At 38.6% G+C, this 14,147-nt stretch overlaps 1 protein-coding gene across 3 annotated transcripts in view; it reads right to left on the bottom strand.

The window, feature by feature from the left end:
- The window catches only part of piezo1 (piezo-type mechanosensitive ion channel component 1), a 339,923-nt gene that overhangs the window by 118,173 nt on the left and 207,603 nt on the right, over window positions 1–14,147 (bottom strand). For all 3 annotated transcript variants that reach the window (XM_060838027.1, XM_060838028.1, XM_060838029.1), the window contains 3 exons: window positions 7,313–7,481; window positions 2,988–3,080; window positions 149–245 (listed from right to left, as the gene is read on the bottom strand). In XM_060838027.1, coding sequence (XP_060694010.1) covers window positions 149–245; window positions 2,988–3,080; window positions 7,313–7,481 — 359 coding nt within the window. The remainder of the gene's footprint in view (window positions 1–148; window positions 246–2,987; window positions 3,081–7,312; window positions 7,482–14,147) is intronic.

Genomic DNA, 14,147 nt, shown 5'->3' with positions numbered 1-14,147 from the left:
AATAATAGATTCGTTCAAAATATATTGACCAGCTAGAGAAAAAAATGCAGCAGCCTTGACCAGTGCTAAATGCTTTGTTTTAATTGCACTAATTGGCCACAATTGTCATGCCAGCATCACAAGTGATCTACGTCAAATGTGAACTTACACGATTCAGCTGCATCTGGTTGGCTTGATCCGCTAATGATACGTAGTGAGTAATTGTCTCCTTCGTCATGATCGCCATTGGCAGGTTGCAGCATGGGCTGGAAAACATCATTAAGAGTTTAGGTCAGTAATCAGTGAGGGTTTTTTTTAAGCACTTTATTGGAGAATTTGCACACACTGTAGTATTAACTAGCAAAATATTTTCACATACTAAGATTCTCAACATTCTAAGCTCTGGAACTCAGCCAGAGGAGGTGCCAAACATAGACAGGGCATATTTCACGCAGTGAGGGCAAAATAAAATTACAACAATCACAGCTATAAACAGGATTATGAGTATGTGTGGAGAGAAAGAGAGAGAGGAAAAGCAAGAGAATTCATGCTTCAAGTCAGTGGGCTTTCACTCACTGCAATGTTTGATTTTACAAAAATTAGAGGATGCTTTCAGATATTTGCAAGAGGCAGAGATCTGGAAGGAAGGTGCATGCCCACATCTTGACGAATAATTGGCTATGAAGCCAGAGTTAAAGCAGAGGTAATTTAAACTTACAACTCACAAAATATATTGTTGATGCTTCTTGGTCATTTGGTCATGATAAAGCTTTTCTTTTATTATATGCACAGACACCAGCCCTTCACTAAACATGACTATGTTCATTTCAATACAGATTATGAGATGCATTACTGCATCAAATGTTGGATTTTGCATTTGGCCAAAACATTAAACAAAAATTCGACTTTTTCCTCACTTTAAGGAAATGGATGCCCTCGGATTACAATAATTGGGTGACTGTATTGAGCAACAATTAAAAAGTCCAGACATCCAAGATTTGATCAGCAAAAATCTGCCATTAAATACCAGTTGCATATAATGTTATGAAGATTAATGGAAAACCAAAGGACTGGGAAGCCTTAAAACATAAGGAGGGAGAAGATGAAAAATGAAGGCAAGCAGCTAGTAATTTAAAACAGTTTTTTTTAGATATATAAAAGGTAAGAGAAAGGCAAGAGTAGACATTTGACCATTGGAAAATGAAGCTGCAGAAGTTGTTCTGGGGAACAAAGAAGTGCTGGAGGAATGGAATACGTACTTTGCACTAATTTTCACAGTGGAGCAGTAGCAAACTTGAATTTAAAAACATTCAAGCAGCAGAAGGTAATGTAGGGCCATCACTAGAGAGGTGGTGAAGGGAATGAAAGGTCTGAAGATGAATAAATCACCTGGACCAGATGGAAATGCAGCCCAGAGCTCTGAAGGAGATAGCTGAGGACATTGTGGAGGCATGAGTGATCTTACAGGAATCACTGGAGTCAGGGAGGATGCCAGATGACTGGAATATTGCAAATGAAAACCTCTGTTTAAGGAGGAAGGGAGACAGAAGACAGGAAGTATAGGCTGGTTAGCTTGATCTCATTCATTGAGAAGTTCTTTTTAAATAGTTCATCATTTCAGTACTTGGAAATGCATGGTTAAAATAGGGCTGAGTCAGCACAGCTTCGTCAAGGGAAGATCATGTCTGACAAATCTGTTAGAATTCTTCAAGGAAGTATTGAGCAAGTTAAATAAAGGACAGCCAGTGGATGTGATATATTTGGATTTCCAGAAGGCCTTTTAGAAGATGTCACACAGGAGGCTGCTAAAGAAGAGAAAATCCCATTCTGTTAGGGGCAAGGAGAGTGGCTGACTGGTAGAAGGTAGAGAGTGGGCATAAAGGTCTCTTTCAGAGTAGCAGTCATTGACTAGTGAAATTCTGCAGAGATCAGTGTTGGGACCATAATTATTTTCATCATAAATTAACGATCTGGAAGAAGGAACCGAGGCATTGTTGCTAAGTTTGCAGATGACACAACATAAATGGAGGGAGAGGTAATGTTGAGAAAGTGGGGACGCTGCAGAAAAATGCAGAAAGACTAGGGGAGAGAGCAAAGAAGTGACTGATGGAATACAACATGGGCAAGTGTGCGGTTATACACTGTGGTAGCAAGAATACAGGCATAGATTATTTTTCAAACAGGGTTAGGCTTGGGAGTCCTAGTTCAGGATTCTCATAAGGTTAACATGCAGGTTCAGTTGGCAGTTAGGAAGGTAAATGAAATGTTACCATTTATTTCAAGATGCCTAGAATACAACAGCAGGAACGTACTGCTCAGGCTGTAAAAGGCTCTGGTCAAATCGAGTTTGGAATATTGAGATCAGTCTGGGCTCTATGTCTAAGGAAGGACGTGCTAGTATTGGAGGGGATTTAGAGGAAGTTTACAATAATGATCCCAGAAATGCAGGGCTTGTCATGAGTGGTTGAGGACTCTGAGTCTGTAGTCGATAGAGTTTAAAAGGATGAGTGGGGGAGGGGGAGGAGATCTCATTGAAACTTGCAGAACCCTCAGAGGCTTGGACAGAGTGGACATGTAGAAGATGTTTCCACTAGTAGGAGAGACTAGGGCCTGACGGCACAGCCTCAAAATGAAGGGATGATCTTTAGAACTGATACAAGGAGGAATTTCTTTAGCTGGTGAGTGGTGAATCTGTGGAACACGTTGCTGCAGAGATCTGTGGAGAGTATGGAGTGTGTTTAAGACAGAGATAGATAGGTTCTTGATTAGTAAGGGGTTCAGGGGTTATGGAGAGAAGGCAGGAGAATGGCATTGAGAAATATATCAGCCACGATTGAATGGTGGAGCACACTTGATGGGCGAATTTCTGAGGTGTATTGACCTTTCACCTATTTGGAGTGGTTATCAACATGTGAAGATAGTCACTGGATAGCACATTAAAGGATCACATCTATTTCTGATTTCTATTTAATGATACTTTTATTGAATTTGTGCTTGGCATTACTTACTTTAGCTTCATCTTCAGATTCATCCTGTTTCATTGACCAAGGCTCCATGTTTGTTAGTTCAACTTCTTCTCCATTTTTCTGTTTTCCATCATTCTGAAAATATTCACAAGTATAGATGCTCATACAAACCAATAGTTGTCATTTACTTTTCAAACCTATTGAGGAATGACAGCTATCAGCAGAATGTGGAAAGGAGAGTTGATGCACTGACGATGTCCGCATTTGTTCAATGATAAACATCACACAACACCAGGTTATAGTCCAGCAGGTTTATTTCAAATCACTAGCTTTCAAAACGCTGCTTCTTCATTGGTTAGTTAGAGAAGCAGCACTTCAAAAGCTAGTGCCTCCAAATAGTCCTGTTGGACTATAACCTGGTGTCATGTGATTTTTAACTTTGTCCACTCCAGTCCAACACCGGCACCTCCACATCATTTGTTCAATGAGGTCTCCATGCTGATGGAAAATGGCTGGTCAACTGCAGACAAACAATTTGGGTTTGTGGGTGGTTTAGGGGAAATGTATTAAGAGTCACTGTTCCATATCTCTTTTACTTGTCTGTATTCTGGAGCAGGGGCCTCATTTCACTAGCAACAGTGGAGTTCACAGCTTTCTTTTTAAAACCCAGGCATCTATTAATTCCTCCTTCCATTCCCACTCTTTCAGTTTGAATGGCAAATCTACTCAGGGTAACAGTACTACTCTAAGTAATGCCAGGTACTGTCTTTAAGGGGTTACTCACTTACAGATGGACATCTGAATTTCTGAGTCAGTTCGTTGTTCACAGTCTACCATGTCCCTTGCAGAATAATAAAATATACTGTTGCACATAAAATCAAGTTATCAGAATACTTGAAGTATTCTTTTTAAACAATAATCAACACTTGTATTTCTGGGAAATAACTGACCACAAGCTGCTGTTAGAGGTGCCCAAGATCAAAGAGAGTAGTTCACATGGAAATGGTTGCACTGGAAATTTCATTCACTAGGAAAAGGTGTTTTTAAGTCCAAAGAAATCAAACATTTTCCCCATGGCAGATATGTTTTACACCATAGGACAAACGTTTAAGGTGAGGGGTAAGTTGGGTAGAGGAGATCGGAGGAAACATTTTTGTCTACCCAAAGAGTGGTAGAAACAAAATATGCTGCTTGAGAGGGTGATACTGATAGGTACTCTCATAACATTGAAGATACATCTGGATGATTACTTAAAATGCCAGACATAGTAGGCTATCGACCAAGAGCAGGTAAATGAGATTCGGGTAGTTGAGTGTTTTTGGTCGGTATAGGCGTAATAAATGCTGAATGACTCTACTAGAATAAAACGTGATTTATGATCGATTATACCATTGAAAATTAACTTCAAATTAGTATTAGCAACGTATTATAAACCTTCTTTTCTATTCTCCCTTCCTGACTCCCATTGTTCACTTACTAAAACCTATTACATTTCATCTTTCTCCCCATTCTGATGAAAAGTCACAATCCTGCAATGTTAACATTCTTGCTCTCCCCACAGATGCTGCCTGACCTGCTAGGTACTTCTAGTACAGTTTTAAAATAGGTATTCATCAGCTGCTTCTGTTTTAAGTGGGTCCTGTAGCAACTTGAACTCCATTTGACATAAGATTCGATTGAACGAGAAGAGACACAATGAAATATTGCACAACAATAGAGAGGGAGGAACGGAGAAATTGTTGTGACACTTCCATTTTCACAGGTCAATTTGATAAATTCTTCATGATCCTTGCTTGACCCCCGTCCTCCCTTGATAAAAATGCATTTTCCTGAATCATGAGCAAAACAAGCTCTTTCTATTTTTAAGTACAGTAAAGCTGTCAATCCAAATAGACTTCTCTTGTTCCCAAAATATCTTCTCGTAAATCTTGCAGGAATAATCCTGTTTGTGGGCTGTGGTGAGCAGGGTGGAGGCAGGGGTCAAAGGAAGAATTTATTGTGCTGTATGCATCCTCCCAGTTTTGTCACGGCTGAGTTTTTAAAAAGAGCCACCACCGTTTTTGCAGGCATGAACAAGAATATAATTGATTGAACTAATGTGCACAAACAACAAAGTTTGCTTCTTCAGGGCGCGGTGCTGCAGTACAAAGAGAACATTTGAAAACTGCATGTTGCATCAAGACCATGGATCCCATTCATGCAAAAGAAAAATGAATCAGCGAAGTTTAAAGCATTCCAACGTCATTAGTCAGTAGGAACAGTGTTTATGATCCCAATACATTGCACCACAGGACAAAAATATTCAAGTTTTTGAGGGCTGCTGCCACAATTAAAATAAAGCGTAAATTAAAAATTTGCCAAGAGTTTTGCAGATGACCTTGTTTACTAATTACTGACTGCACAAACCTCCTTTAGTAATAGGGAATGTTTTTCAATTTAAAACGAAAACAACAGAGAGGGGATCGAGCCGATGTCCTGTCCTCATTTGCTGCTCGCAACAAAACAGGTTTTTAAAAAAATTCTTTATAAAGGTGTGGGCATCTTTAGCAAGACCAAAATTTATTGTCTATCTTAATTATCTTGAGAAGGTGGTGATGAGTTGCCATCTTGAACCACTGCAATCTATTTGGGATAGGTATATATCAGTACTGTTAAGAAGGGAATTCTTGGATTTTGATCTGGTGACATTGAAGAAACAGTGATATATTTCCAAGGCAGAACGGCCTATAGCTTGGAGAGTTACTTGCATGTAGTGCTGTTCCTACGTATCTGTTGTCTTTGCCCATCTAACTGGAAGAGGTAACAGGTTTGGATGGAGCTATTGAAGGAGCTATGAGGAGTTGCTGCAGTGTATCTTGTAGATGGTATACACTGTGTTACCTCGTCTGTGGTAAAGGACTGAATGCTGAAGGTGTTAACTGAGGTGTCAGTCAGAATGCTGCTTTGTCCTGGATGATGTCAAGCTTCTCGAGTGTTGTTGGAGCTGCACTCATCCAGGCCAGTGGGGAGTATTCCATCACACTCCTCACTTGTGCCTTGTAGATGACGGACAGGCTTTGGGGAAATCAGGAGATGCTTTACAAACCACAAAATTTGGAACCTCAGTTCTGCTCTTGTAGCCACAGTGTTTACGTGGTGGCTCCAGTTCAGTTTTTAAGTCAACTATATCTCCCAGATTGTTGATAGTGAGAAACTCAGTGATCGTAATGTCATTGAATGGAAAGAGGAGACAGGTATGTTTTTGATAAATCGGGCATACATATGGCACAAATATTATTCGCCAAAAATCACACCAAGTCTGAATGTTGTCCAGGACTTGTTGCGTATGGATATGATTGTTACTAGACCTGAGTTACAAATGGTGCTGGACATTGTGCAACTGTCAGTGAGCATCTACACTTCCAGCCTAATGATGCAGTAAAAGTCTTTGATGAAGCAGCTGAAGATGATTGTGCTAGGAAGTAATCCTAAGGAACTCGTACAGTGATATCCTGGAACTTATATGATTGACTTTGATCAATCACAATATCTCCCCTTTGTGTCAAGTATGACACCAACAAAGGGAAAGGTTTCCCCAATTTCCATTGACTTTAATTCTGCCAGGGCTCCTCAATGTTCCATTCAATCAAATGCTACCTTGATGTCTTTCTCACCGCACCTCTGAAATTCAGTTATTTTGTCCATGATTGGATCAAAGCTGTCATGAAATCAGGAGGTGAATGGCCCTGATGGAACCCAAACTGAGCCTCAGTGAGCAGATCATCACTAATTGTCATTTGAAAGCATTAACAACAACATCTTCTATCACTCTGTTTATATTTTAATGGAACAGTCTTTCCAACAAAAGCCTTGCACAAACATGGTTGTTTTACGGACCTGGGACTGGGCACATGATGATAGATCAGTGTCAAAATCCAATTTTATAAATGTCAGCCCCAGAAATGTCATCCAACTCTCCTGTCTAGTTTGCATAACGTAGCATCACCTAGGGAACTAGTTAACTATAAACCATCAGTAATCTGTCCTGATTTATTCTCCAGCCCCCCTCAACCCCCATGTCAACTCAGCATAGAAACTTAGGATTTTCTTGTTCTGCATTATCCTCAGACAACTATTGCTTTCCAAAAAATTAATCACAGTATATTGTGCAAACACAAGTTTATTTTTGAAACCCCAGGAACTAACAATTCAAACACATTTGTCATATTAAATTCCTAATAAAATTAGGGCTATTTCCAGCAGAATTTCTTTAACTTAAATTCAAAAAGAACTAATTAAACTTGGAGCAAAGAACAATTCATATTCAACTGCTATTGTTAGACTGCCAATGCATAATGCTGGTATGTTAGATAAAGAATTCCACTTACTGTCTGATGAGATACCTTTCTTTTCAGCTTCAGGAGGGATGCTATTATATAGTAGAGTAAAAGAAGGATTGCAGGATTTGCATAAGCAGGCCATGCATGATTCACATTGAGTACCAGCTCATGAGGATTTGTACAGTTTGAATGGATAATATCCTTTAGGCCAAATAACCTGTTTAAAAAAAAGGATATAAATTATGACAACTGATTAGATGCTATAAGTTAAACAACTTATTTAGAGATGCAGATATGGTTTGTAAAATATATATCCATAAAAGCATTGTATAAAACCGAAACATTATAAAACACAATTTTACACTGAGTCACATGCTAAGGCAATTACCAAAAGCTTTGTCGATATAGTTATTCTAAGAAGCGTCTTAAAGGAGGAATAAGAGGGGGTAGAGATTTAGAATGGAACTTCAGAGCTTAAGATCTTGGCAGCTGAAACAATATGAATGGTAGAACAGGCAAATGCTCATAGTTATCAAGTCTAGAAAAGCAGCAGAAGAACCGAGCCTGGGGGTCAAGTCATGCGATGGTACGGAGGTGGAAGGAGGCAATGTTGGTAATGGGCCAGACATATGATTGGAAGGTCATCTTGAGGTCAAAAAGAACAGCAAAGTTGCAAACAGATTTGTTCAGTCAGGGAGAGTGATGTAGTCAGTGGTTTGAAAACAGGGCCCACAAACAGGATCAAAGTAATGGTTACTGCAGTAAACTGTCCTGGTATCTGTGTAAAAATGAATATCTGAAGGAATAACAAATGTAGACATGTTTAATAAAGATAGAAGGAAAAGTGCTGCATCCTGCCATTCCAAAGAGTAGTGTGTTTCAGCTGACTGACACACTGCAAAAGAGAGCAATGAACCTGTGATCAGGTTGCATAGGAGATCAACAATGGACATAAGATGATCAACAAAGTCAATTATGTGGGTGATTCAGTGATCAAGCAGATTACTTTTTGCTTTTAGATCAAACTGACTACCAGAAGAGAAAGAATCCTTTTCAGAGTTCAGTTGAAACTTTGTGTGACGACTCAAAAGGTGTTTGAAAGTCTTGTTAACTTCAATACCTCCTCACAATAGGCTGTAATTCTTCTACATCAAAGAGAAGGCATGTGGGAGGTGGGCATGGGAGGAGGAGGAACTGGGTGGAGGGAGAGTGTTAGATGCAGGACTTCAGAGTTTGAAAAAAGTACCAGGAGACATCTGACCAGATGTGGTGATGCAAGAGATGTTTGTGTTGATATGGGAGTCTGCAACTATAGGACAGTGAAAGAGATATGCAGGGATAGTAAATGGAAGGTTCAATAAATCTCAGCACTCCAAATCTTTGAAATAGTAGATGAGCCAAGCAGTTATCCTCCCAGTCTTTGATAACCCTTTGACTTGAGTTTATCAGGTGTATGAATATAATGAACGTAGACAGAAATATGATGTTAGGAGCTGAATTTAGGGTATAACTAACTGAATTCATTGTTCTTTTAATGTTTTTAACCTCAGTATTAAAGCAAATCTATTTATTGTTCATAACCTTTGATATTTATATAGCATAATTTTGTCAATTCATTCTTCAGTGAATAATGGAACTGTCAGATTTGAAACACAAACAATAAAATATCATTGCACTCTAACAAGGTCAAAACAATTGATAACTTTACAAGATTCTGAGTTCATAGAATGCGATAGAAGTGCTGGATATTGGTTTATGATAACAGGAATTTGTGGTGAATTTCCCTATCTAAAACAAAAAGAGTTCGATGGTTCTATTATTTGCAAAGACTTTTCTAGAGAAGAATGAGAAGGTCTAATAATCAAGTGACCAAAGCTCGGTTCAATAAATTAGCAGTAGTATTGAGGTTAAAGATAAAAGAAGGGGCTAATAAAGTTACAGACATTTCATACAACAGTACTGCATCTGGGAATTGGAAGAAGGAAAAGGTTGATCCAAGGCCAATGCAGATTGAATTGGCTAGGATTCAATAGTCGATCTCGCAGCTTGAAATAGCAGAAGAGAACTGTAAAAAAAAACTCCAGTTAGAAAGAAAAGGGAAGAAAAATAAACAGTCAAACTTGAAAGAACACAGCAAATGGAATTTGAACTGCTTCTGTTACAGCCTCAAAGGAAAAGTGATAACAAGGGAGGAAAATTACAGGGAAGGAGAGTTTCAGTGAGATAAAGAAATCAGAAAATAAGACCAGGCTGAAGAAAAGCTTAAAATACAGGATCAAAGAGAAATTAAATATTCAGACAATGAATCAGTTCCTAAACAAATTTAGATTTGACACAGAATCATTGCCAAGGGCCTAATTTCACTGAGGATGTGATCTTGCTTGAGAGAATGGTGAAGATGTGAGGGAGGAACCACAAAACAGGGATTCTTATTTTTGCAAAGTGTTTTAGTGGGTAAGGCATTGGATGTTTGTTCGAGCCTTTTGGAAGAGAAACCTTTGAAAGAGGGGAGAGTTAAAAATGCAATACTTGATGCAAGTGAGCTGGTTCTTAGCATGTCAATTAAGGTTTGTACTGTCAGGAAAAACAAATTTAAAGAGATATTCAAAAAGCAAGCTCCAGAGAAAGAGATAATGAGGGATCAGTGATATGATGCAATGAAATGAGCTTAAATTTTTGAAAATGAGACAGAGGCCATGACCCTCGAAGATGTTAGGGAAAAGTTTCCAATTGCTCCTGGGGTTTGGTTGATGGACTGGAAAGTTTCTAAAAGCAGGGAAACTGCATTTTTAGGTGATGAAAGGACATCTCCCATAGAGAGTTCATAAGTATTCAATCTCCATTTACAAATCCACAAGCAATCTGGAATTGAACATCTAGAAAAAATAATCTAGATTACATCTTGATTGATATGGTTAATATTGATGATATTGAAGATAAAACTGATGTAAAGATATCCATATGTTTTCACGGTGATTAGCAAAGACATTTGATGGTTTCTTTAGTGTTTAAAAGACCCATTTTGGGATTTCCTTTTTACCAATCATTTAAAAAAGTTCTATACTTTCTGGGTTGTTTGATAAAATTGGTCAATTTGAAATTATCAGAAAACATTCAATGATCAGCAGGGAAAAGAAACTGACAAAATAACTGCAAAATTCTCAGATCCATAGGGATTTAGATAATCCAGTACACGAGTTACAAAAGGTTAATATGAAGGAACAGCACATAATGGAGGAGGCTGATGTGATGCTTTTTTTATTCTGAATGGAATTGAACATAAAAGTAGGGTTATTATACTCAATTATAGAGGGCATGGTAAGGCCATATCTCAAATATCGTGTGGTTTTGGTTTCTTTATATAAGGGAGAATGTAAGTGCATTGGAGACAATTCAGAGGAGATTTACTAGATTGATTCCTAGAATGAGCAGTTTGACTTTTGAGGAGAGTCTGGACAGACTGGGTTTGTTGCCATTGGAGTTTAGAAGAATGAAGGATAACTTGATTGAATTTTATGAAATCCTGCATGATCTTGGAAAGGTGGATGTGGCAAGAATGTTTCCTCTTATGGTAACATCCACAACTAGGACTTAGTCTTTTGTCCTTTCAAGACAGAGAGAGAGAGAGAGAGAGAGAGAAATTTTTCCTGCTCATGGATTGTGAGAGACTTTGGAACACTGCCTCAGAAGACAGTGGAGACATGGTCACTGAATGTTAATAAGCTGGAGGTAGACTGATTTTCCTTCCAAACAGTAACCTAAGGTTATCGTGGGTGGATGGTAAAGCAAATTGAATGAAAACTAACAGATAAGCCATGATCTTATTGAATGATGGGATAGCCTTGAGGAGCCAAGTAGTCTACTGCTGCTCCTATTTCATGAAAACTCATACATTGAGATCCTGTTCCCAATCCAGTTTAGCATAGCTAATACAGTGTAGGGAGGTCTTGTAAGGAAAGATCATTTGAAACATAGGAATTCCTGAATGAGAAAATAGTTTAGTACATATTGATTGTCTTCTAGCATCATGGTAGTCACAATAATCATAGCACCAATTGATTTTTAATCAACCTGGGCACAAGGTGAGGAACCTCCCAGTTGTGAAAAGCTTTGAGAATGCATAGGTTCAAAGTTACTTACCACTCCCCACCAGGCTACATTCATAGCCTGGTCTAGTGAAAAGCTGCTTAAGAACAAGTTCATAAGAGACAAATGATATAAGCTGTGTGTCAAAATACACTGAAGCTCCATTTATATCCAGATCCATGACATTGTTCAGGTCACATATACACTCCAGGTCACAGGAAGTAAGCACTCTCCTGAATAGAGCATTTCATGAATTTGACTTTCATCCATTGCAAGGTAGTATCATAAATGCAACAAAAATTCCCTACAAAGCAGGCCTGTATCAACTTTCTAATCTTTGTTCAGCATATCACAAAAGGATGAAAGTGTAAACTTGTAGAAACAAATTATGAACTTTTGTTGAAGAATGGAACAACCATTTTACAAAAATAATGTATTCATTTCCTCATAACTAATGGCTGGTCATCATTCAAGATTTAAAATGAACATTCTACAATTCTGGTAATTACTTAGTTTTGAAAGGTTCATTCAGGGATATGGGCTTCTCTGGCTGGGCCAGTACTTGTTGCCCATTCTGCCCTGGAGAAGGCAGAAAGTTCCTTTCTTGACCCGCTACAGTCTATTTGGTGCAGGGATACCCAAGGCTGCTGAGAGAGTGTTCCAGGATTTTGATCCAGTGGCAATGAAGCAATCGTGATATGTTTCCTTGTCATGATGGAAAGTGGCTGGGAGGAGGTGGTATTCCCATGTTTCTGTTGCCATTGCCCTTCTGTATGGTAATGATCATGGATTTAGAAGTCTACAGGGGCCCAGGTGAATTTCTGCAGTAAATCTTGTACACATTGCTGCTACTGAAGAGTGGTGTGGATGATCAATAGCGTAGACAATAGATCAGTTATGGACAATGTGCTAGCCATGAATATTTGTGAAATATGCACAAACATCTCACAACTAAAATGGAATAAATCTAGCCTATAATCTCCAGAATAAATATTGACACATAAAACTGTAAAGCAACAAGGGGCACAAGGAAATGAAATCAAGATAATTGCTTCATAGAATACACAAAAACTAGATATTGTTAAAGATTCACTCATGGTCCATGACATTATGAAATGTTAAAAATTATAATCAATGAAAATATGAAAATATTTTCATTGCTTATAATTTTTACCATTTCACAGATTTTCTTGCTCAACTAATTCCGAAGATATGGGCATGCAATGATTTTCTAGAACGGGAACCACAGGGCGATATCAGCAATTATTTTCAAAATGAGTCACAAGATGGCACTATTGAAAAGCATACAGTCCCTTTTGAAAAGATAGACAATTATATTTTATTAACTACAATACATTTCAAGTGTAGGTACATAACAGTATGCACAATGATTTCAACAGGGCTATTCAACTCAAAGTGGTCTCAAGTCGATGAAAGTGTATCATGTATTGGGTATAAAATAAATGTGTCTCACATGACAGCCAGAGAAGTGAGTTTCAGGCTGGAGGAAGGTTTAGCGTGGAGTTCCCCACGGTCAGTATTGTGACCCTTGTTTTCCCCAATATTTAAGTAACTATAACTGATCTTGGTGTGCAGGGGGCAATTTCAAGGTTTGTAGATGACACTAAACTTAGAAGAATTGTAAACTGTGAGGAGAACAGACAGCACATATTCCAAAAGGGCAATGACTAATTGGTGAAGTGGGACTTTAGGTGGCAGATGAGTTCAATGCAGACAAGTACGGGGCAATACACTTTGGTCAGAAGAACGTTGAAAGACAATATAAAATAGGGAGTAAATTTTCGAGAGGGTGCGGCAGCAGAGGAATCTGGGTTTATATGCACAGATCATTGAAGGTGGGAGAACAGGCAGTCAGAGTGGTAAATAACATATACAGTTTTCACAGCTTCATTGAAAGGAGCATAAAACCCAAGAGCAGGGATATAATATTGAACTTGTGCAAGTCATTTGTTAGGTCTCAGCTAGAGTACTGTGACTGTTCTGGATGTCATATAATCGGAAAGATGTGAATGCATTGGAGAGAGTGCAGAAATGGTTTACAAGATTGATTCCAGGAATGAGAAACTTCAGGTATTACGATAGATTGAGGAGGTTGTGGGGACAGTTCTCCTAACAGAAGATTAGGAGGGGAGCCAGTACAATTTTTCAAAGTCATACGCAGGCTGGACAGAGTAGATAGGGAGAACTGTTCCTGCTTGTCAAAGAAAAGCAAGGGTGATGTCAGAAAATTATTTTTCACACAATGAGTGTTAGAGTATGGAATACACTTCCTGGAAATGTCATGGAGGTAGATTCAATTGAGATATTCAAAAGGGCGTTGAGTGATTATTTGGATCGAAATGGTGTATAAGAATATTGGAAAGCAGCAGGAGATTGGCACTAGCTAATAGAACCGATGGAGAGACAATGGGTCAATGGTATCCTTCCACACTGCAACAATTCTGTAATTCTTTGAAGTCAATATATTGTCATGGAAATGAATACATCATGGCCAGAATCATCCAGCTTAAAGTATACTGGGGTCATTTCATCCAAGTCTTCATTGTGCATAAAGCATGCGACATATAGCCGGACTCAGAAACCACACAGTCAGGGACGAACACAGACTGAAAAACCTCCTGCGCGTATACCCAAAACGCCTGCGATTTGAGAGATTTATGAATTGCCTGGGGGAAAAGTGACCTTCTGATCAATGATGAAAATAGATTTACACTTTATAAAAACCAATCAAGAGATCTTATCAGAGTGTGTGCATGAATAACATTTCTGACAGGCT

The sequence above is a fragment of the Hemiscyllium ocellatum genome, chromosome 17, assembly GCF_020745735.1.
Source record: "Hemiscyllium ocellatum isolate sHemOce1 chromosome 17, sHemOce1.pat.X.cur, whole genome shotgun sequence".
Taxonomy (NCBI): Eukaryota; Metazoa; Chordata; class Chondrichthyes; order Orectolobiformes; family Hemiscylliidae; genus Hemiscyllium; species Hemiscyllium ocellatum.
This window is presented reverse-complemented; position numbering and strand designations above follow the sequence as displayed.